Below are 24,334 nucleotides of genomic sequence, written 5' to 3'. Positions count from 1 at the left end.
TCTTGCTACAGTGGGCTGCTAGAGATAGCAATCCATTGTAGCCGGATTGCAAATTTTATAGGATTTAAAAGCTTTGATGGAGGATGCTTTTTATCCTTTATAGCATTTAACATGTTAAAATTTAACATTTATATCATTTAGCATTCTTAATGAGAATGCTCTTAGGGTAGGAACTGGAACTCGAGGCTCTAAAACTTAAATTCCACTGGATATTAATCCACTTCAGCCATGCCAACACATGGAACACATGTAACTCGAGTGGTAAAAACTTAAGTTAATATCGTGCACTCTAGGCTAAGAGACTCAAGATGCTAGTTTCTTATATAGTTTGAAAATGTTGTTAGCTGACAAAATTGTTAGCAAAATGGTGTTATTTTGCAAGAAAATCCCATTCTCTTTGTACTTTAGTCAACCCATGCATGTTGAGCTCTCTCTAGTCTCTAGTCTCTGACTATCTCTCTCTAGGATTATCGACTGGTTTTCAAAGAAACGGCACGTGTGGCACTGGCATCATGGGTCCCTGTACAAAGTCCTTAATTTCTAAATGTTCCCCCGAATGTGAATGATCTTCTGTAATCCAAATGCCTATGATCTGATATAGGAGTAGATTGAAAGATAAAAGGAAAAAGGATACAAAATTATAGGTGCGTTTTGCTAATCCATAGTGTAGAAAAGAAGTTATATTTTCTTTTGCATAGGCTTAGGAAATTGCTATCATCTTCCTCTCAAGTCCATATCCTCGACTATATTATCCAGAATGATTCCAACATAACTCACTGAATTGAGGGCAAGATACGTACGGGTATGACAGCCGTGGTATTAATTTAAATGAGATTTGAGAGCAACCTTCTTAGAGGTAGTGGTGAGACTAATGCAATGTTGTAATATTCAATGTAAATTAGCAAAAGTCCATCATGAACATGATGCTACTAATATGTTGTTTTTTGGTCAAGCAATCAAACCATCAATGGATGAAACCCAATTTAGAAATTTAATGTTTATCATTCTTCCATTTGAAATGCCGTGAACCCTTCCATCTACATTCTAAGAAAATGTCATGTTGATATATATATATATATATATATATATATATAGAGAGAGAGAGAGAGAGAGAGAAGAAAAAGAAAATGCCATGATCATGGTCAAATTATGGACAATTTTCCGGCACTGCTCTGTCATGGCAACATTGGCAAGTTGACTTGTGGAAGTTGGCTTCCATCACTTCCATCGGTATAGCAATTTCATACCAAATCCACTCTAGAGCATTCGGCCCCTAATCCTGGAAGTTGAAGTCATGCAACAAGTGGTTCTCTATATATAAAAGAAAGTATAATACAGATGTAAGAAAAGTGACTTCAAATGCCGACTGAAACACAATGAAATTCTCTCAATGCTCCGTCAAACATAATGGGATCCCCACCAGCATCTAATGCCCCTTAAAAAATTGGGGAACAAAATACTCTTCCACCAACTCTTTTTTACATCATGAGAAGACTGCACAATTTGACGAAAAGCACAAGCATCACTGACCTGGTTGCATTTTTCTTTACAAGTCAGGCCTTAATTCTGTAGAAACAAAAGAAGCATTGTGCAATTTTCCCTAATATCAACACAACATTCCATTTCTAATATTGAAGAAATAGAGAGGATGTAATCATATCACAATTATGAAAAAAAGGGGGCAACATCCAACCTGCTGGCTTTGAGCAAAAGCATATTTCACAAAATCCTATGGCATCCAACTTTGGATCTTGAGATTATCCACTGAGAGTTCTCTTTCTGACACCAGCTTTAGTTTCTGCAAAATTTAAACAAAAAATATTGACAACTAAATTGGCTGTTCAAATATATCAGAGCTAAATCTTATTCTCATTGAGCAAGCATCCAGTTCAAGGAAAGAAAAAAGGAGCGAAAAAAGGCATGTTACTTCGTTCCCACTGAAATCTACAGAGTGCAAGACTTAAGTGTGATCAATTTTGCAAGTCCACTTTTGCTTAAGATGAAAGTTCAAAAGCAAAAAAGCTTGAAATGTTTTTATGAAGTGAGTTTAAACAAAAATGACCATAAAGGAAGTGATTGGAGAAGCTTGGTTTTTCCAAGCAAAAGATTAGAAACCAGGAACCAGCTGGTACTTTTGGACTCAATTCAAACTCTAAAAGCATCAACGTTTCGTAACTAAATGGAAAAATGTTCAACCTTATGTGCTTACATGATCAACTGATTTACAATGTTAACTAGAGAAAAATTCTTTTAACAGAGGACAAGTTAGACAGTATGCTTCTTTCATGTCATTGATATATTTTCTCTCTAAATTTTCTCCGTCCTTGGCTAGATTGTAAATGGCCAATTAGGATTCTACAAATCAAATGATGCCACATTGCCACTCAAGGTGAAAGACCTCTAGGTAAAAGGCCATATGAGGTAATGAGAAAAAGAATGATGAATAGACATTTATTACCGTGATATATAGAAGCGGGTCATCAATACTAGAAGAACCCAGGACTACTTCCCTTCTGAGTTTTGTTGTGAGCTTGTGACAAACTCGTAGCTGGCAGCAGTGTTAGGAAAAAATATCAGGTGAGAACCAAAATTTAACTGGAGCTCTAGAAACAAAGAGAACTTCTTTAAAAAACTTACCTCAGATCTAGTTGCCCCACCAATGATAAATACAAAAATACGTTGGCCCATCTTCTTGAATTCGTTAGATGCAATCCTTAACATTGATTCACTACAAAAGGTGGCAGAAGAGTAAGAAGTTGAAATCTCAGCATTATTGAGTTGAAAGTAGCAATTCTAACGAGAGACGAACCTATGATTTTAAGCTAGCGGAGCTGGAGTTTAAAGAAAGAAAGAAAAAAAAAAAAACTCTAAATAGACATTCACGTAGTATTAAAAAATTATAAATACTCAAAATTGTTATTTCTAAATACATTAAGATACAAAAATTTACCAACAAAGACAAAAACAAAAACTAAATAATTTTTTTTCATACTAGGCTGGTTAGGATTTTTTTTGTTAAAATAAGAGCATTCATAGTGGTGATACTAAAAATTTCAACATCTCAAAAAACGATTTTATCTATTTTACTACCTCATTTTACAATACATCCAATATCAAATTTTCTATTTTTTTTATCACTTCATATAAAATAATATAAAAAACTCATTAAAATAATAAAGGAAGCGAGAAAATTTGAATTTTTTAATTGAAGGAAGAGATATAATCTTAATAAAATAAAATATTTTATTTTTAATAACTTGCTACAATCAACTGATATTTATATTAATTTACTATTGCAAAAAAATTAGCCTTAGTTTCTTCAATAACACATGATTTTTTAGTTCTTTGATAGTAAAATCATTTTTTTTTTGCTAAAATATAATTACTGTTGTGAATGTTTTTGTTAAGTTTTTGGGTTGGATGGTTACAATTTAGATGAGACTAGTTAAACTTATTGAGTAGAAGGCGCTTAAGGTTTTAGAAGAGGACAACTACAAAAATGAAATATATTATAAGTAAAAAAAATTGGAGCAGGGGCTGGCTCTCTTGGCCCCCACCTGGGCACGTCCCTGATTCCAATATGCAGGAGCAATTTCTAAACTGTTATCATCAGCCAAATGCTTTAAGTAGATAAGATGTGACATATTGAACGTACAACAGAAAATAGTAAAGAGCCCATGGGCTAAGATCATATTAACTGAATGATCTTACAGGTTACAGGAAGAACAGATCTAATAGATTGTCTATCTCTACTGTGCATGCTAGTCATGGACAGAGCAGATTACTCCAAGAACTGGGATATAGAATTGTGAAATTACCTTGAGTATCCATCATCAGAATTTCGAGGTCGTGCCCAATTCGTAGTCCGTCTTGATCTCATTGAATGGGCAGAAATTTGACTTGGCTGCGTTGGTGCACTCGGGGTAGATCTCCGGGAGACTCCTTTATCAATTGGACTCGGTTCATTCATACATGAGTATTCATTCTTTGGTAACTCACCTTTGCTAAGATCTTCAATAAGCTCCTGAGACAAAACGATGTTATGTTAGTCTGTCAATTAAAATATAAGACCGTGCAGAACATAGTAACACATGTTTATCTAGATTCCATGGCCTCTGAATCCTAATGAAAGGTAAACACGGCACAATCACAATTGAATTCCACTTGTTCAACAAAAATCAGTTTTGAACAGGAATAACCATTGAATCACAATGAAAGGTAACCACGCATGTTTCATACTATGTGCTCTTTTTATTTTCTTCTTTTAAAATAAAATGGGTGACAGCTACTTTTATGAAAGTGGACAGTTACACAACTAGTTTAGACCTTCCATATCGGCAATGCCAAACTTGACTGACCAGGCAGCAGGCTGATGATGGGTGAGCAGAAATGGTATACTTATCAGCCAAAACGTCTATTGCCATTGTATATTTACAAAAATGATACAGCTACATGACCATGATTAGGCCATAAAAATGTACAAAAGATGTAGGAATAATAATAGTTTATGGTCTCCCACAAAACTAATCAGCATCACCTTACTGGGAATACCATAACTAAAATTTGAACAAACTATATTTATGTAGTTTGATCACCATAGGATTAGATAGTTCTCATACTATAAATGTCATCCTGTTCAAACTAAAAAAGAAAAAGAAAAAAAGAATTGCAATGCAGCACCAGGTTTCATCAATACACTAAAGATATCAAAGAAAGCATAGCTGAACTTTTATTTAACTCTCCGTAAAATTAGGCAATGCTAAACATCTGAAGAAATTTATAGGAGAAGAAGGTTACAACTCTGTAAAGACATGTAGTAAGCAACAAAAAGTGGAGATGCTTGCTTCATGTGATATGATACCTCTAGCATGGGATAAAATCGTGATAACTGCCATGTCTCTTCCTCACCAGAACGATCCTTTCTTGCTGCATGCTTTGTCTGATAATCAAGAAAGAATATTTATCAACTGTTAGGATTTGCATCCTTTCCCCCCTCCCCCACCCAAACTTTCTTCTAGTGTACACAGGATCTTCATCAAGCATTCCAATTTTCAAAAATGCGTTTTACCTTCTGGGCATTGAACTGGAGTGAGAAGCTACCAGTTTTCTTTTTATCATCCGATGATCCCCCAAGCAATCGCATATTATTTATCACCGTCATGTCCTCACGTGGTAATCTAGCCAACTAATTAAATAAAGGGGAAAAAATTAATATAACTAATCGCAAAATGAAAATTTCTCTCAGCTGTACACAATAATAATAGAAAGGTGTTAAAGATGCTTACTGTACTTGTAAGAAATAGGAAGATTAATGTGGCAGGAAATTTTTGGGTAAGCAAGAAATTAAATTAAGAAAAACTGCATAAGTAACTCAAAAAAAAAAAAAAAAAAACTGCATAACAAAGGGAAAAAATGATAATTGAAGGCCCAGCAAAACCAGTAACAAAAACACTTCAATCAGAAGCACTAGACTTTTGATGACATTGGAATAGTTCCTTTCACTCTTATACAGTCATACTACTACATCTGGATTAAATTAAATCTAATCAGATTCAAATATTTTCTTCTATTGATTCCTCACACAATATATTTTTAATGATTCTTTTTTTAAAATGTTATTTCGTACTGTAAATTCCTCTGTTTATGGATCCATTTTCACATAAGAGGAAATTTGTTTTGGACAATATATATGTGTGTGTGTGTATGTATTTAAAAAGGATTTGATTCAATCTCAAACCCATTTGAATGTAGCAGATAACACTAACAGCAGGGCCTGACAATTGATGCATGTTCGAATCATAGGAGCTAGTACTTGGTGATATGCTCATATTGTTTCATAAGTTGAGCAGTGTTAATCGTGATACACGTATCAAAATTGTTTGATAAATAACTATATTTTTTCTTTTTACCTGTTGCAAATCATAGTTATAAAAGTATTGGTAAGTATAACTGTATAAAGTATCTCCTAATAGTATGAAAAGACATCTGGAACATATTTAAATTTTAAAGCAACTAATTTATCTTCATTGTGACCTGATGTTTAGGTGTTTTTAAGGGTTTGTTGTTCAAAATAGAGTCCTATGATGGCATTGTATCAATTAGGATATGTTTAGGAATATTTTTACTTGAAAATAAGTTTTCGAAAGCCTTTAAATAGGCTTGCAATATGTAATACAAAAATAAATTTAGAATATCAATAATATTTTTAGAGAGATTTTTCTCCTTTTTTTTTGGGTGGATTACAGAGTTTTTCCTTATGGATTCGAAGACCCTTTATGGATTTAAGGATTTTGTTAAGCTAAATGAGATCTAGCTCTATTTCACGTTTCAATCTTGAGTCATGAACAATGAGAAAAAACATGCCATTGAGCCCATATCCTCTCTTGTTTCTTAACAATTGGGAACTTGGGAAGATGACTTGTACTTTATCCTTGCTCAAAAAAATGAAGACTTAGGGCTTGCTTGGTACTCCATCCCAAACTCACATTTTTACATTTTAAACAACATTACATACATTTTCACATACTTTTTTACCCACACATATTTCAAAAAACTACAAAAATCTCATCTCAAACTACTCTACCAAACACCCCCTAAAATTTGGGAAAGAATAACATATCTTTTTTACTGCTTCTACTAGTTTACTTTAGGTCTTCATCTACCTTTCTTTGTTCTCTCGACTTGAACCAAATCACTTTTCCTTATCAGTTCATTAATTGTTCTTTGCATATAACCAAACCATCTCAAACAATTCTCCCTCATATTTTCATTAATAGGACTAGGAGACACTTGTATCTTTAATAAATTTCTTCATTTTGTAGTTTAACATTTCATGTGTTTTCACTTATCTATTTTAATATTCTCATTTTAGCAATGCTCCTTTTATGGACATGTTGCTTCTTGATAGTCAAACATTCAATAACATATATCATAATTGGTCTTATAGCAATTTTTAAAAACTTTCCTTTAACTTAAATATGTATTCTATGATCATACAACACTTCTGATGCAATTTTCCAGATCATCAACCCTATTCTTATCCTACGATTCACATATTCCTTGATCTCTCAAATTTTTATGAATTATTGATCCAAGATATCAAAATCACTTACTATTTGGTATCTCAAGAACATCAAATTTTACTACCTCTCCATCTTTGTTTCTCCTTGTATTAGAGTTATACTCCATGTACCTAAGACTTTTTGATTCTAATGCATCCCTCTAGATATCTAAATTGGTGTCAACTCCATGTTTAGTTTCATCAACTAAAACTATATCATCTACAAAATGCATATAAAAAGGGACTTCATCTTGCATCGGTCTAGTAAGTTCATCCATAACCAGTGCAAAGAGATATGAAATATGAACTCAAAGTTGATTCTTGATGCAAACCTATTGTGATAGGAAATTCACTTGTCCTCCACTCAGCAATAGAGGTAAGCTCATGGAACTTAAGGTCAAATCAGTGCATTACATTAAAGTTATCCTAAATCGGAAGCTTAAAATCAAATTTAAGGATCCTCAGAATGAACTTCCTTTTTCACTATTACATTGCATTCAATTGCAACACTACAATCAGCTCATGGCAATACTGCAGATCTTAAAAAGAAGTAATTTCAGATCTTTTTATTTTTGATAAGCAGAAGTAATTTCAGATCTTAGAATGAAAAGTAACTTCTTGAGGTGAAATGGAGATGCAGATAAAATAATCAACTAATCAGCTTCAAAAATCATAACAATCACTGGTCCAGGTTTACTTCATCGGCTGCATTTTGTTTTTTTTTTTTTAATAGATTCTCCTCGACCAAAAAAATATATATATGTATCTACAAAAATCCAAGAATTGGAATTCTGTGGCTACCTGCATTAGCTTTGAAGCTTTATCACCCTCAAACTTCTCAGGATAGACAGATGCATAAATCATCAACAAACGCAACTTATTTTCAGGAGTTGCATCCTGCATTAAAAAAGTCAACAAGAATAGACATTAGCAAGTATTTCGAACAAAGGAACATCCCTTCTTCAGCAACATGCGCTTAGTACATTACCTGCTTTGTCCTCAGAAAATTGATAACATCCTTGGCTCCTGCATCTCCAAAAACTAGATCCTGTTCCAGCTGCCCAAGTTCTCGCAGTCCCATTTCTCTGATAACTCTGTTAACTTTTCCGGCAATCTATAATGAAATAATCAAGTAAAACAATCAAAATGGAAGAAACATGCTTCTATAGAATCTATACTCTAACAACTCCTTATAATCCTAACTTTGATATTTATCTCTAACAGTACTTTTCAGACCAAACTTTCAGATGGCAGTTCTATTCCAAATTCTAAAGTCCATTTTTGGAGATAAAACTTCAAGAAAATTTAATAGAATTGCATGTCTGCTCTCACTTACATATAAGAGCTTTTTGACCTTTTTTTTTTGTGGGGGGGGGGGTAAATACTCGAAAAATTACAGTGTTTAAAATGCCTTGACTACAAATATACAACAATGAAACAATTAAAGATTTTGATATAAATCTTTTTCTTTTTTCTCTTGGTTCAAGACTACAGTAGTCGTTCTAATAATTTTGCAGCATTGTGAACTTTCTTAAACACCGAAAAGAATTGGAAAAAGAAAAGAAAGGGAAAAAAATCACTCAGATTGCATCTGGATATGAATAAAGTACTCATATTTCTCCTCGAAGTAAATGCCAACATGTTTCATCCAACAAGGAATATAAAATTTGATGAAGGAAGAAAACAAACCTCCACGTGTAGAGAAATCTTCTCAACTTGTTCAGTGTACTGTGGCAAAGCTTGAACCATTTTTTGCAAGTCTCGTGTAGTTATTTCGCTTCCATCTCTAGATAAAATCAAAGAATGTCATAAGTGATTGAAGCTATGTGCAAAGCCGCATGATGAAATTTTTTACAAAAACTTTTGACACCAGGTATTTTTCCCTCCTTGGTTTGAATCCTACTTAATTTCTAATGAACTCAGCAAGTCCCATGTACATAGTCATGAGATGAGAAGTAGTAAAATCTGTATAAATTGCATTTCAAATATCATAAATCTAAAGAATGGTTAGAAAATCACAAAAATTCAAGTCATACTTCACAAAGCCTTGGAAAAGAAAATCAGCACCTAAATCATGGCTAAACTCAACCTAGCCTGCTCCACATACCATAGACATCTACCCTTCATTTTGTGGGTGCGTGTGTGTTCCATGTTCCTCACTTCTCACATACCTGATAGTGATCAGATACATTTTGATCACCTCTTAACTGCATAACCTTTGCCTCCCTAAGTTCTATGCCCTCTTTATAATACTTAAACAATTACCTAAAGGATCCTACCATTAATGAAACTGAAACAGCAACCTATCTGACGCAGGGCAACCAAAACAAAATTAAACAACATGAAATAAAGATAGGAATCTAGGAGTCAGCACCTAGACCCTCTTGGAGTCAGTACTAAGCGAGGAAAACCACTAGGAGGGAGTTAGCGCCTAGGGTTTGCGGGAGTCGGCACCAGACCGAATAAACCAGAAGGCAACTCTTCATTCATCTCTAAAAGTTCTCCAAAAGGAGAACAATACTTTGCTTATATAGGAAAACTAAACCCTAGTTCTAATTGGCTTAGGAAACCCTAATTGCGTTATTATAAAAATAACCTTGCTTCCAAATATTAAAATACTAATAGCTTAATAAACTACTAGAACCTAGAACATAAAAATACTACTAACTTGAAAAAATAAATAATACTAAACTAAAATAAAAGTCTTCTTGTGTCTTCTCCATCACTATCTCTTACACAAGCCCTCATCAAATTTGTAAATTATATATTCTGTCCTGGGTTTACTTATTTTACAATCCCAAATACCATATCCTTCCACACTTTTCATTATATTCCACAATATATTTAACTCTTGAAAGAGAACAACCTTTGTAATCAAAACACAACTGGACCCTTATTAATGTTGATTTTTCACTCACAAGCAAGAAGGTTACCAATTTACTTTCAACTTAAATGCTTCATTTTTATTTGACAAGTAACTTATGCCACTTTTTTATTATTATTGACAATTAGATGTATCCTGTGGCTCTTAAACCACAACATAACCATCCATCTTACTCTTACAAGGGAATGAGGTGCCATTTGAGCTAAATCTCATTGAGGACTTAAATGCATAACTATAACAAGCATCAATTTCATTTTCTATCCCCAAGATATGTTTTATCATCAATGACTATCTCTTGTCACCGCAAAGATTTTATTTTTATGGTTCTTTGTTGTCTAGATTGACATAATCAATTTCTCAACACAACAGTGACACTCAGATTGATGAGAATTCAGTTCTGAAATAGCAGAAGATCTGTGTCCTATTGGGCACATGCCATAGTATTGCTTAGAGAAAAAAGAACTTTAAAATAGTGAAATAAACAGTGATAATGTATTCAAACTTTAACATTAACACTAATAAGTTAAAACCTTGTAACATGCAAAGTTTAACATCAAAAAGCCAAAAAATTTCAAATAGTACAAATGCAAGCCTGCACCGACCTTCCACTCTGTTGCATTTGTGCAGCTTTGTTCTTCGATACAAAGTTGCTCATCTTCTCATGCAAACGTTCACTAGCCTGATACGCCAGTTAGTGGAAAAAAGAATCCATGCAATATATCAAAAAGAAAAACTATACAGTTGACCTTTTATAATTTATTATCAAGGTGGATAGAAAAATCAAATTTCGTTATAACTTGTAGGAATAAAAGATGTTTTTTGGAATTCCAGAAAAAACTAGGTTATTTAGACATTTATTAGTTAAGAAATTGAACCACAATAAATTTAAACTGAGTGTTGTACATATTAAAGAAAAGGTAAAGGGGTAATGGAAACAAAAGAGTAAAAAAGAGGTTTTTGGTATTTTAAAAGAGGAACCTAGTTGAGACTTTGACTTGTATAAACAGAAATCAAAGGAGTAATAGTTTCTGAAAGAAAAAATAACCTTAATATTCTAGGATTTAAAGGAAAAAAAGGCAATTAAATATAATAATTCATTCAATATTTAAAATAAGCACAGTTTTTAATTCCTATAAATAATAGTCATAAGAAAACTTTTTGAAAAACTGTTTATTATAATTATGAGAATTATTAATTAAACGTGGAAAGAAGTCTGCTCCTTAAAAATTATTTTATTATAATAATAAATAAATAAAAACTATAAGGGGTTCAACTGTATATGCATTAGACATACATCTGCTATGTGTGCATGGCGAAGCTCAAGCCAGACTGGATCATGGTCCTCCAAAAGGACCTCTTTTCTTTCAGTTTGACCATCTTTTTTGCTGGGAACCTAATATGAAATATATGCTATCCCTTAAAATAAAAAATAAAAAGACAAAAAGAGGGAAAAAAGGGGGGGGGGGGGGGGAGGGGGGAATGAAAAGGCAAACATATAGGGGGAAAACACAAAAACAACATGAAGACTTACCTCATATGCATATTTATTTCCATCCATATCCAATAAATCATGACACATTGCATCATAAGTCCATTCATGTATGACAGGAGCAATCTATACATGTAAGTTCAACATACTCAATAAAATCGAACTAAAAGAGCATACCAAAAATAATGTCATAACAGGAGAATTAATATAACCTGATCAACTGATCTATCCAAGATTAGCAGCTCGCATGTTTCAGTCTGTGGAAAGTTGGGAATGGAAGTTTTATACTTCAAAATACAGTTCCAAACTGCAGAAGCAAGCTTTGTAGGAACTAAATCACGAAATGCTGCTGCTGTAGAGTCATCAGGTGTCTTGGCAGCTCGATATCGTACAAATGGCAGCTCCTGAGAAAATGCAAAGGTATGTTGAAATTTCCATAGCAAATAAAGGAGAGAACTGCATTGATTATCAAGGAGTTAATGTTTCAACATATATAATAAATGATGACTTCAAATATTCAACCTTCAATGACTACTCCAAAAAATAATTTTCAGTGCCTAATCTCCTGCTAAAGCTATGCATTAATCCATGTATCTTTAACTTAAAGGTCTAACACAGCCAGACCCAAGCCCATGTAATGAGTGCGGTCCCAGGTTTGCCAACCTGCATAAACTCATAATTCAATTCTTTCTAAAGATGAATCCAAGGTTTCCTCCTGTATAAACCCATTGCTCAATTCCTTAACATGAATCCAAGAGGTAATGACTCCAAGCACCTAAAAATAGTTTTGCTGAGGCTTTGTTTTGTTCTATTAATCCTAGTTAAACCAAATTGAATTATATAACAACCATGGCAGACTTTACTCACGACCAAAAAGATAGAAACATGGTCATTCTAGTCATTCTCTTCTGGAATATTCAACCAAAAAGAGAAGACTCTTAACATATGCACTAAACTCCAATAAAACACTGAGCTCACCATTATCATTATTTCTTAAGAGCTTCTTAAACATATGAATATGAGTGATAAATTCAATGTTGAATATGACTGAATCAGAAGATACAAATTGAATAATGAGAAAGAGAGGAGCAGAGAATATAATTCAACTTGCTTGATCAAACCATGGACAACAAAAATAAAGCGACAAATGGTTGAGTGAAAATCTGTAAGGGATATTGAAGATTAATGCAAAAGGATGGTACTCAAGATTAGTTGCATGCAATATCAGTGCATTTGTGGTAACTAAAAACATAGTACTGGAGTAGATCACAAGCAGAAATGCAATATAATTGTATTTTTTTATTGGACAAAGTTTGGCTCCAAACATGTTTGTGGCTATCTTTTCTAACCAATTACATGGCAAATTATAAGACTATCATATTTAAACAAATCACATGACTTGTTAAAAAATCATGTCACTAAAACTATAGATGGATGATTTATTCAATTGTCACATAATAGGTTGGAGCAAGATAGCTCCAAATATGTTTAAAACCAAACGTTTTCCTTTTTGATTTACCACTAAGGAAATAGTTTGGATACAAACATGTTTAGGGCTTTCCTTTTACTATTAAAAATATGTGATTAAATGATTAAATTTACTATATCTCAATAGCTTAAGCTTTTTGGACAATCGGTAGTTTAGCATGGTATCATAGCATGAGATCTTGAGTTCGATCCTTATCTCCTTCACTCTACCTCCCATTTAAATTCCCATGAGTCGGGTTTCACCTATTAAAAGGTAGTTTCGACCCACACATGAGGGGGAGTATTAGAAATATGTAGTTAAATAATTAAATTTACCATATCCCAATAGCTTAAGCTTTTGGAACTATCGGCTATGAAGTACGGGTGCGTTTCCGGATTCAGGTGCGGGTGCGGGTGTGGATGCGGGTGCGGGACTCGGCAATTTTTGAAAAAGTAGGGTGCGTCGATTAAAAAATTATTAAAAATATTTTTATTTATATTTTCTATATATTGCTAAGTATAAATTATAAAATTATGTTTTGAAAAAACAATTTTATAATTTTACAATTATAATTGAAATTATATTTTTAAAATACAACTTCACAAAATATATGCAAGACTGCATGTAACTAATTATATACAACAATAATTAATCTATATTAAAATCTCAATTGTTTTGTAGAACACAACTTCACACTTGTGTTTCATTCTTACACTGAACTAAATAAATAAAGTCATAGTGCTTCTACAATTCTTACCCACACACTTACCCACACACCTAATTAATGAATGCTGAGTTAGCCCCACTCTCCTCAAAAAGTCCTTCCCATAACTCATAAGAAAACTATTTCTCACCAAAAAAAAAAAAAAAAACTCATAAGAAAACGCACACCCACTCCACATCTGACATCACTCTCCTCTCCTCTTTCCAAACAAAAAAGAAATCTTCTTCTCTCTCTGTATGATCAACCCATGGAATCTGACCGGTTATTTCCACAAAAAAAAAAAAAAAACCCATGGAAAACTACTCCTTCAAGATCAGGACCTTCACTTCATACATTGATTCCGGTGAATCCTCACCGCGTTTTGCACCTTTTTTTTTTTTTTCTTTTTTTTTTTTTTGAATTTCGGCCTGAATTGGCCGGCTGGGATGCACGGACGCGGCAACGCACGAGGAACGCTGCTGCTTGCGCGTTGGTGCCGCGTCCGGCCGCGTCTGCCACGTGTGTCCCCTTTTTTTCCAGCCGACTCGTGCCGATGCGGCTCAGACTCGGCGCAATTCGCACTGACTCGGGCTGAATTGCGCCGAATCGGGCCGTATCGGGCGAAACCGCCGAAATGGCTAATTCAGACCAAAACGGCCGATTCAGGCCGAAATTAAAAAAAAAAAAAAAAAAGGTGCGAAACGCATCGTATGAACTTAATAACAAACCCTACTTCAGCCTAGTTCATTCTCACTTCATCAAACCAAACCAAAACTTTAGCTCTCACGCCATGCTTCATAGCTCCTTAGTGCTCTCTGCCTCTCTGCGGTCTCTGTGCTCTCTGCCTCTCTGCGGTGTGTTCTGCTCTCCATCTTTGCCTTCAGCCCTTCACTCTTTGCCTTCACTCTCTGTCTCTGCTCTCCGTCTCCACTGTGAGACACAGCCTCTCGGCAGTGCCGAGAATCCAAGTGTTAACAGAAATTTCAACTCTCTCGCACGCATTCTCAACTCTCTCTCACGCATTCTCAACTTAGGTATTGATACAAAGCTTTCAATCTTAGTTTGATTTGTGATTTGTGAATCTGTGAATGTGATTTGTGAATCTTAGTTTCTTTTCAATCTTAGTTTTATTTAGTTAATAGTTATTAATTGTGAATCTGTGAACTTGGTTTGATTTGCTATTAATTAATTTAGTTAATAGTTATTATTTGTGATTCTGTGATTTGTGAACTTGGTTTGATTTATTATTAATTTATTTAGTTAATAGTTATTATTTGTAGGTTAAATTAAATCTATTGAATTTGCGATGGACGAAGTTACTAGCACAGAAACTTCACCTTCGTCTAATCAAGAAGTGCCAAATGATGAATCTCCTCTTTGGTAGTATGTGACTAAAGTAGAAAAACTAGCTGGTGCATCTGTTAAATCAGGGGGAAACACATACTTTGGGTGCAATTATTGTGGTGTAGTTTATATGGGATTTTATTCTAGGGTTAATGCTCATTTATTAAAAATTCATAATAAAGGAATTAAACCGTGCCCTAAGGTGACACTGAGTCATAGGCTTGAAATGCAGCAAATGCATGATCAAGTTGAGAATGATAAGTTAGAGAGAGAACGGAGAAGTCAAATTCCCTTACCCCCACTTCCCCCAGGCCGTGGGCCTATACCTATTTCCCCATTTCGGAGACATGAAAGGAGTGATAGTACAAATCCGATTGATGGTAAGAGGAGGAAGGTGGCTGTGAATAATACTTTGGAGAAAGCATACCAGAATAATGCTAGACATGAATTGGATAGTAGAATTGCTAGGATGTTTTACACTGGTGGGCTTTCGTTTAACTTTGCAAAGAACCCATATTATCGTAATTCCTATGCATATGCTGCTACCCATAGCATTCCGGGTTATGTTCCTCCTGGATACAATGGTTTAAGAACAACACTTTTGCAAAAAGAAAGAGCTCATGTTGAAGGACTTTTGAAACCAATTAAGGATTTTTGGCTTGAAAATGGTGTAAGTATAGTTTCTGATGAATGGTCTGATCCACAAAGGAGGCCTCTTATTAATATTATGGCTGTATCAGATGGGGGTCCAGTGTTTATAAAAGCAATTGATGGGTCAGGTGAGTTCAAAGACAAACATTATATTGCTGGAGTGTTGAAGGATGCTATAAAAGAGATTGGACATGAAAAGTCATCACTGATAATGCTAGTGTGATGAAGGCTGCTGGATCTCTTATTGAAGGTGAGTATCCTAAAATATTTTGGACACCTTGTGTTGTCCACACTCTCAATCTAGCTTTGAAGAATATTTGTGCAGCAAAAAACACTGAAAAGAATGAAGTTACATATGAGGAATGTAGTTGGATTACACATATTGGTGATGATGCATCCTTCATACGTGTTTTTATCATGAACCATTCAATGAGGTTGGTAATGTTTAATGAATTTTGTCCATTAAAACTGCTCCAAGTTACTGATACTAGATTTGCTTTGGTTGTTGTAATGCTAAAAATGTTGAAGTTGATAAAAAGATACCTTCAAGCCATGGCTATTAGTGACCAATGGGCTTCTTATAGGGAGGATGATGTTGGAAAAGCTCAAAAAGTGAAAGATCTGATTCTAAGTGATCTTTGGTGGGATAATATTGATTATATCCTTGAATTCACAGCACCTATTTATGATATGCTACGAATAACCGACACAGATAAGCCTTGTCTTCATCTTATGTATGAGATGTGAGATTCAATGATAGAGAAGGTGGAGGCAGTAATATATCGGCACGAAGGCTTGGAAGATGATCAGCATAGCTCATTTTGGAGTGTGGTGTATGATATACTCATTGATCGATGGACTAAAAATTGTACACTACTACATTGCTTAGCTCATTCCTTAAATCCTAAGTAAGTACATTTATTTTCTATTTTCTTTAGTTCCCCTTTCTAGTAAAACACAACTTTCATTTATATTTGTTTTTTAATCTTTAACTCTAGGTATTACTCCATTGAACGGCTTTCAGAGAATCCAAAACGCATCGCTCCACATCGAGATTATGAAATTTCTATGGAAAGGAGCAAGTGTTTGGATCGATACTTTGAAGATGGGAATAAATTAAGTGTGGTGAAGTTTGAGTTTGCAACATTTTCAGGAGGGAGGTTTCCTTCACCAGCTGCCTTGACAGATAAGTGGGTCTTACAACCTTTGGTTTGGTGGCAATACCATGGCACCGCATTTCCAACTCTTCAAACCCTTGCCCTTAAACTTCTTGGACAACCTTGTTCATCCTCATGTGCTGAGAGGAATTGGAGCACATACAAATTCATTCATTCCTTAAAAAGAAACAAAATGGCTTTTGCACGTGCTGATGATTTGGTATATGTGCATTCTAATCTTCAACTCTTGTCAAGGCGCAATGAGGAGTACATACATACAGCAACAAAGATGTGGGATATTGAAGGAGACTCTTGGAATGAGAGCGACATACATGGAGGAGCTGGAATTCTTGAGAGTGCAACCCTTACACTTGATGAGCCAGAGTTGGAGGCCATAGTTATTGGGAATGCTAGCCCTAGTGGTACTACTAGTGAAAGTGAAGTTCGAAGTGAAGCTATTGATCTTGATGATGAAGATGTTGGTGTTTGATTGTCTTGTTGATTGTCTTTTATTTAGTTTTAGTTTCAAACTTATGAGTTGTATTCTAATTTCTGAACATCATGGAATGTTTTAGTTTCAATCTTGTGGGTTGTATTTAATTTATGAACATCATGTTTTAGTTATTATCTATTATTGCTCTTAAATTTGGTATATGTTTATATAATGTGAAAAAGTATGCTTAGTAATATATTAAAAATATAAATAAAAATATTTTTAATAATTTTTTAATCGCCGAGTCCCGCCGCACCCGCACCCACCTTTTTCAAAAATTGCCGAGTCCCGCACCCGCACCCGCACCCGCACTCGTGCTTCATAGTTGGCCGGTTCGGCGCCGGTATCGGTGGCTACCGCCGATACAGACCGATTCAGCCCGAATCGGCACGGATCAACCTGATTTTGTGTGCATCAGTGCGAGTCGTGAAATGAAAAAATAAAAAACTGGATGCAGCACGGCCGCACAGGTAGCGGCGTCCCTTGCGCGGCACCGCGTCAGACGCGGGTGCGGCCGGTGTTTTGCTGCGTCCGTGCTTCCTAGACTATTGGTAGTTTAACATTTACAACCCACTATGTGGCGATAGAATGGAGCATTCATGTGTAATTTTAGTCCTTGACTTTGTTAATAGAGTTACGTGACTTGTTTAAATAATTCACATGAAGTCTTATAAGTCAACATGTAATGAGTTGGAAAAGATGGCTCTAAACATGCTTAGAGCCAATTTTGTTTTTTACCATTATTGGTGATTTAATAAATGGTGGCCACATGTAAAACATAAGTTTACTTTGAATATAAGTAATCACAAGAAAGAACATTTTTAGGATAAGATTCATACCTTCAATGAAGCAAAAACTGTAGAAATTCGAGTTGCCATTGTATTCAAACAAGCATCAAACTTTCGAGGGTTATCAACATCACCAAAAAGTTCCTCCAATGCTCTTTCATGATCAGTGACAAAAGCCTGCATTGAAGGGACATTGCTTAATTAAGCTTTTTATTTATTTATTTTAAATAGCTAAAAAAAAGTAAAAAACAATATTGTTGGGCTGCTCAGCAGTAACTATAATCTTAGATGTCATTGCCTACAGAGCACTTAGGGTAGCCAAATGCAGTATTGTCTGTAGCCAAATGTACCTCACAATTTACATACATATTTTGTAAATTTCACTTATATATAAGCATTTCAAAGCAAAGCCCGGCTCCAATGTCTCAGAATCACCAGCAAATGAGACTTCAGCTTATGCTAATTACAATCATGATTAAACATTTTTGACCATTCATTAAAGAAAGTCTTCTAACTTGAGGACCATCTGTCACCATGCCTACACTCTGCAAATCTCAACACATTATATGCAATGATGTGGTGAGGAGAACATAAACACAACACAAATTATATTATGGAAGTGTTTTAGAAAAAATTTCCAGCAATAACACAAGATTACAGTCAGGAGAAGAAAATATAATCCAGAAAGATAATTCTGGACACAATTCACAAAAGTTGTGCAAATAGGAACTTCTTATATAAATAATATTTTCTTCATAGTGTATTCATGAGTTGTATACAAGAATATGGCGTTCTCAACAATGGAGATATAAATCTAAACAGATTCGTTGATTCCCTAAAATTAATATGAGGCACATTGATCAAAATAGCAACAAGAGAACTGAAAGAAGTATTGTCAATAAATACCTGATTGTCTATGGGAAAGTACTCCAAATTCATCTGCATAAACAAAGAAAAAAAGATTGCGCACAATATAATTAAAAGGAAAACTACCAAACTTCTAACAAGAATCAATAAAATAACAATGAAGATCTAGACCTCTCTCAGTGCACCTATGCGAGGTAAGACACTTGTATCACTCTTGATGTGATTTACAAATTCCTTCGGGACTGGTGAACTGAAAAATACAAATGCCCTGGAACCCAACGAGCAGGAAAGGAAAGAAAAAACAAAACAATGATCACAACAACGCTGGCTGAAATTATAAAAAGAAATATAAACTAGAATTTTCAGAAAGCAGGATCCTTTGCATACTTCTTGTATAAAGGCTCCCTTCCAGACATGTCAGACAAAAACATAACAACACTGCATGCTAGCAAAAAGACAGGGTTAAAATGGATCCATCTTATCAATTTTGTGCATAAATTCCAAAACTCATAAGCAAATGCAAGATAAGCAAAAATTGTGGATATATCCACATAAACAAAACTATAAGGGAAGAAGATCAGGGCAAAAAACATAATGTAGAAACTAAATGAGTGAGAGCTAGGAGGCGCATCTCAAATTTAACAATCAATATTAAATAGGAGCCAGCTATCCAGCCAGGCCATTTCCTGACTTGCAAATTAACACTTAACAGAGCTACATTATGGTTGGTAGAAAAATCGAACTGACAAGTAGGCATACAAGGTATTAGTAAATTAGTTGAAAATTTACCGAGCCCAGAAATTTTCATTTCAGTAAATGCACGGAACTACATAGTAAAATGCAAGATAGTTTTCAACAAAAAACATATTTGATGAACACCTGATTGGTAACTCTAAAGTTCCAAACATCAAGTGACCTTTCTCTTTCTCGATCTAAGAGACTGGATAGAAAAATGCTATATAGTTTTCAACAAAAAACATATTTGATGAACACCTGATTGGTAACTCTAAAGTTCCAAACATCAAGTGACCTTTCTCTTTCTCGATCTAAAAGACTGGATCCCTGCATATTTATCATAGAGCCCCTGCTTGACTTTACTTAACAATATACTTCAAGTATGAAAATTAGATGATTTAAATCTTTTGTGCTATCCGCTAGTTAATTTTGTTAGTATGGTAGTGCAATTATAGCGGCAGCAACATGTAGCTCAAAATGTATGATTACTGTTACAAACAAGGACCTTATGTAGAAATAAAAACAAACATGAGTGCAACATTAATGATTGTGTATGTTAAAGAATGTATATAAGCATTTTCTCTTGAAGGAAACTAAGGAAACAAATATAACTCATAACTAACCAAAAGAAACAGAAGAAGAAGAATTTACTTTTCTTTTGACGGCTGGATGAAATAAATAGCATCCATGGATGGCAGTGGTTGCCTTCTCCGGAAAAGGTCTTCAACCACTACAATGAAAGAAGATCTCTAGAAGTTACAGAGCCAATAACCAGCATCGATGAACCACATTACACAGTTGTTTGGTGCAATTGTTGAAGTGGGTTACAAAATGATGACATGCATAAATTTTCTTCAATTACAAAGTTACACATTCTCCTAATAAGACTTAATCCCATGACCTCACCCTCTACCCAGTAAGTTTACATTATCAATAACCAGTGTTAAAGAACAAATTATGAAGTTGTTTGGAACCATTGTTGAAGTGAATTTCAAAATGATGCCATTAATAATGATGAACGCATTCTGGAGATGACAAGGACCACATTATAAAAACACAAGTGAGACTCGATCCCAAGACCTCAATTTCCACCCCATTTTTATTGATGAGAAAGCACCATTTAAGTAGAACCTAATAGCAAAATGATGACATGAATTATTTTTTTTTAATGGTAAGTTACACGCATGCCAGTGAGTCTTGAGCCCATAACCTGACACTCCATCCCATTATTATGGGAAGATGAAATACTGAGTCGAGCTAAAGTTCATTGGCAATGTCATGCATCAAATCAAATTGAAAAGGACCACAAATTGAAAGCTTATGGGTAAAAATACATTTAAAGCATCATGATGGAACACTATGAGTGTGAAACGTGGAATATTAGAGTTTGCATTCAGCCAATGTCAAATGCAACAAGAAACGTGTTAAAAAAAAACTTAATCCACAAATGCAAAAGCAAAAATTTACGAAGAAAAATATATTTTGATGCTTACATGAAACTCCTTGATCTGTGATGTCTGCCATTTTACAAGAGTGAGACATGACTTTCACCGTAACTTTATCCATGATGAGTACCTACAGAAAAATCACTCGTTTGAATAAAATAAACTGTCATGGTCAACTCCACAATCATAAAAACCACACAAAGTGCTATCCATGTATTCAGAATAAAAAAAATAAGGACAAGTCAAGTACTGGTCTGACATCATAGTATGGATGCTTGTAGTTGTAGGTATTAGGTAAAGGCAGCAGCAAATGTCAATGAGATTCCAAAAGAGAAGCAGCTAAGGTCTAAACAGTAAAAACTCTTTACTTTATCTTTCTTTTTTTTCTTTTTCTTTTTTTCCTTTCATTTTTATAACTAATTTAGAGTATGTTTGAATATGTTGAGGCGTTCTATTAGAATTATGGTTCTATAATTAAAAATTCACCAATTCCTAACAGTTTAAGTTTTAGGGATGATCGTAATTTATCACTTTTTATTGCCACAACATAGATAATCCTAGCTTCATTTAGGGAGACAACATCCATAGAGAACAAATCAAGTTTTGCTCTATGAAGCACGGGTGCGTTTTTGGATTCGGGTGTGGGTGTGAGTGCGGAACTCAACAATTTTTGAAAAGGTAGGGCGCGGATGTAGCGGGGTACGGCAATTAAAAAATTATTAAAAATATTTTTATATAGTGAATTTAATATTTTTTATATAAAAAATTTGAACAAAGGGTAGGGTTTATTATTAAAAAACAATTATTTATGATTTTTTTTTTATAAAATCAATATTTTTGGTAATTGTAAACAAAAAAACCACATTTCAAGAAGGTTGCTTTACTCATTTTCCAATTCCCAAGCCCACCCACATGAAATAATTGACTTTCCCACCTACTTAATTTATATTCTTTTGTTATATACCTTTATTCTTCTTCCAACAATTTTTTTTTTTTTGCCCTCTCACAATACCACATGAAGCAGAAGAATGGCGGCCAGCTGCCCATTCCGGCTTGTTTTGGCGGCCATTTTGGCCGAAATTGGCCATATCTGCCTATTTCAGCGGCCGTTTTGGCCAGAATCAGGCCGAATCGGCTGTTTTTGGCGCGAATCAAAAAAAAAAAGGGGTGAATCTGCTTGTCGGACGCCAGATTGGGACAAATCCAGTGCACCTGTGTTTTCTTGGTTTTGCTATAGAGTAATTTAAATCATGTGTGAGTAGTTTTTTTTCTCTCTAGCATTAGGCTATTAGTAAACAACCAAAAAAACAAGCTTCTTCTACAACAACAATTTGTTATTGGCTAGTTTGGATGGAGGGGGAGGGAGCGAGAGTAGAGTAGAGTTGACTCGAAATTAGCTAATTTCGGGTCAACTCTACTTTACTCCTCTTCCATCCAAATTGACCCTATCAGGCTATCAGTAACACAGAAAAGTTTTACCAAGACAACATAAATGAAAACACACACACACTGAGCGCACCTTCCATGTTGACTTTGAATCCCCAGTTCTAGTTGATCCAAGCATTTCATTCAACAATCCTGAAAACCCCCATTAAAAAAAAAAAATACAGTAAACGACTACCGTTTAGCTAAGTTACACAAATGACAGAAATATTTCCGTCGATTCATTCAGCTATTTTTAGCTTTAATTAAACGACTACAAGTTTCTGCAGTTTCTATTCCCACTAAACGACTAATATTTCTTCTAAACGACAATAAAAGAAGTTTTAAAATATTACCATTCTAGTTTCAGTTATTGTCAACTTTAGCGACATTAAGCTTCAATGTCGGTTGAACTTGTAATAACACAATAATATCCTAAAATTCAAAATTTGATAATAAAAAAAAAAATTCAAAATTTCTCGGCAACCAAACGGAGTTTAAGATGAATCTGAATTCCGGAAATTTTTTTATTTCACATATCCTAAACCTCCATTCCGTTGTAAGAAAAAGAAGGAAAAAGCTCAAAATATTGACTCAGATTTTACGTTTAAATTTTGATTCCCTTTCTCTTCCTACATTTCCTCGGGAAACAAACGGAAAACGAACCGGAATCCAAAAAACAAAATTCTAAACAGAGAGAGAGAGCTTACGATCACGGCTAATTTGGCGGAAGCCTTTGTACTCTGTGGCTCCGCCATGAGAGGACGAATCGGAATCCGAGAATGACATTGTCGCGGCAGCAGATTTGGATTAAAAAAAAAAAAACACGCAGATTCAAAGAATGGAATCTCAAATACAGAGAGAGAGAGCTGTGCGCGTGTCTGCTAAACGAGAAAAGTTTGTTATATTTGCGTGGGAACGTGTAATTTGGACCGTGAAGGTCGTTAACGTTTCACGGACAAGCAAAACTGCCTCAAGATTTTATTTATTTATTTATACATCTCCATACGGCGTCGTTTTAATACTTTAGGGTGTGTTTTATGACTAATACCATATCTACAATATTTTTACCACAAATTATAAGTTGTTAATGGTTATAATTTGAACTTACTACTGAAATTACTTTTATACTCCACTAATAACAACCTGTGACAATCTGTCACATGAAATTTGTTGTAAAAAGGTTTTGGATGCAACATTTTTGATATACCCTCTCATCCTTTATAACCGTCAGTGGACTCTTAACAAAGATTGTAAGAATCTAGCCTCATGCACGCGCCACTTACAATACATGATGCTTGAAAGGGTTTTGAAATTTTTCGGTAGTTGGATAAGTGGATAACTATGGATCAAAGATAAAATATAGGCTATAAATAGCTAGTTTTGTTGAGTATTGAATGTTCAAATTTAGTTTGACAATAAATATAAAATGTTCATATTTGGCTTGCGTTTAAACCAAGCCTATAAAATATGTTTGAATTTGTAAGGTAATCCAAACATTTGAGCTTGGCTTGGTTTGACTTAATTCATTAGTCAAGCTTAGCTCGAGCTCAATATCAAGTTTTTTAGCTTGAGATCCAAAACAAGTACGTTATTAAGTTCCTATTAAGCATATTATGAAATTCATTTGGTTTAGATATGCGGTCTCAACACTCAATTAATTAAAAAAATGAGTAAGATATGGATTTATTTTTCAATCTCATATCAAGCATATACCAACCTAAACTCGGCTTATTTTTTTATCGAGCCCTATTATTTACAAGCCCATTTTTGAACAATTTTTATTTTTTTGCTTGGGCTCAGTTTATTTATTAACTAAGTCTAAAAT

The 24,334-nt window shown here is 34.4% G+C and overlaps 1 protein-coding gene across 2 annotated transcripts; it reads right to left on the bottom strand.

The window, feature by feature from the left end:
* Positions 1–1,697: 1,697 nt before the first annotated feature.
* LOC142641412 (protein transport Sec1a-like) lies at positions 1,698–23,332 on the bottom strand. Of its 2 annotated transcripts, none has more exons than XM_075815847.1 (21): positions 23,217–23,332; positions 22,604–22,662; positions 21,133–21,214; positions 20,291–20,369; positions 19,292–19,342; positions 19,076–19,172; positions 18,944–18,976; positions 18,089–18,214; positions 11,646–11,837; positions 11,476–11,559; positions 11,239–11,337; positions 10,547–10,623; positions 8,750–8,846; positions 8,049–8,174; positions 7,862–7,957; positions 5,069–5,185; positions 4,862–4,939; positions 3,819–4,024; positions 2,638–2,728; positions 2,459–2,548; positions 1,698–1,798 (listed from the first exon to the last, which is right to left on the bottom strand). In XM_075815847.1, exons 1-21 carry the CDS (start codon positions 23,293–23,295, stop codon positions 1,730–1,732), a joined length of 2,028 nt encoding a protein of 675 aa, XP_075671962.1. In that variant the 5' UTR covers positions 23,296–23,332; the 3' UTR covers positions 1,698–1,729. The 2 variants fall into 2 exon arrangements, with proteins under 2 accessions (XP_075671962.1, XP_075671963.1); XM_075815848.1 differs by having other exon boundaries at positions 2,638–2,720; positions 3,850–4,024.
* Between the last annotated feature and the right edge of the window lie 1,002 nt (positions 23,333–24,334).

The sequence above is a fragment of the Castanea sativa genome, chromosome 6, assembly GCF_040712315.1.
Source record: "Castanea sativa cultivar Marrone di Chiusa Pesio chromosome 6, ASM4071231v1".
Taxonomy (NCBI): Eukaryota; Viridiplantae; Streptophyta; class Magnoliopsida; order Fagales; family Fagaceae; genus Castanea; species Castanea sativa.
This window is presented reverse-complemented; position numbering and strand designations above follow the sequence as displayed.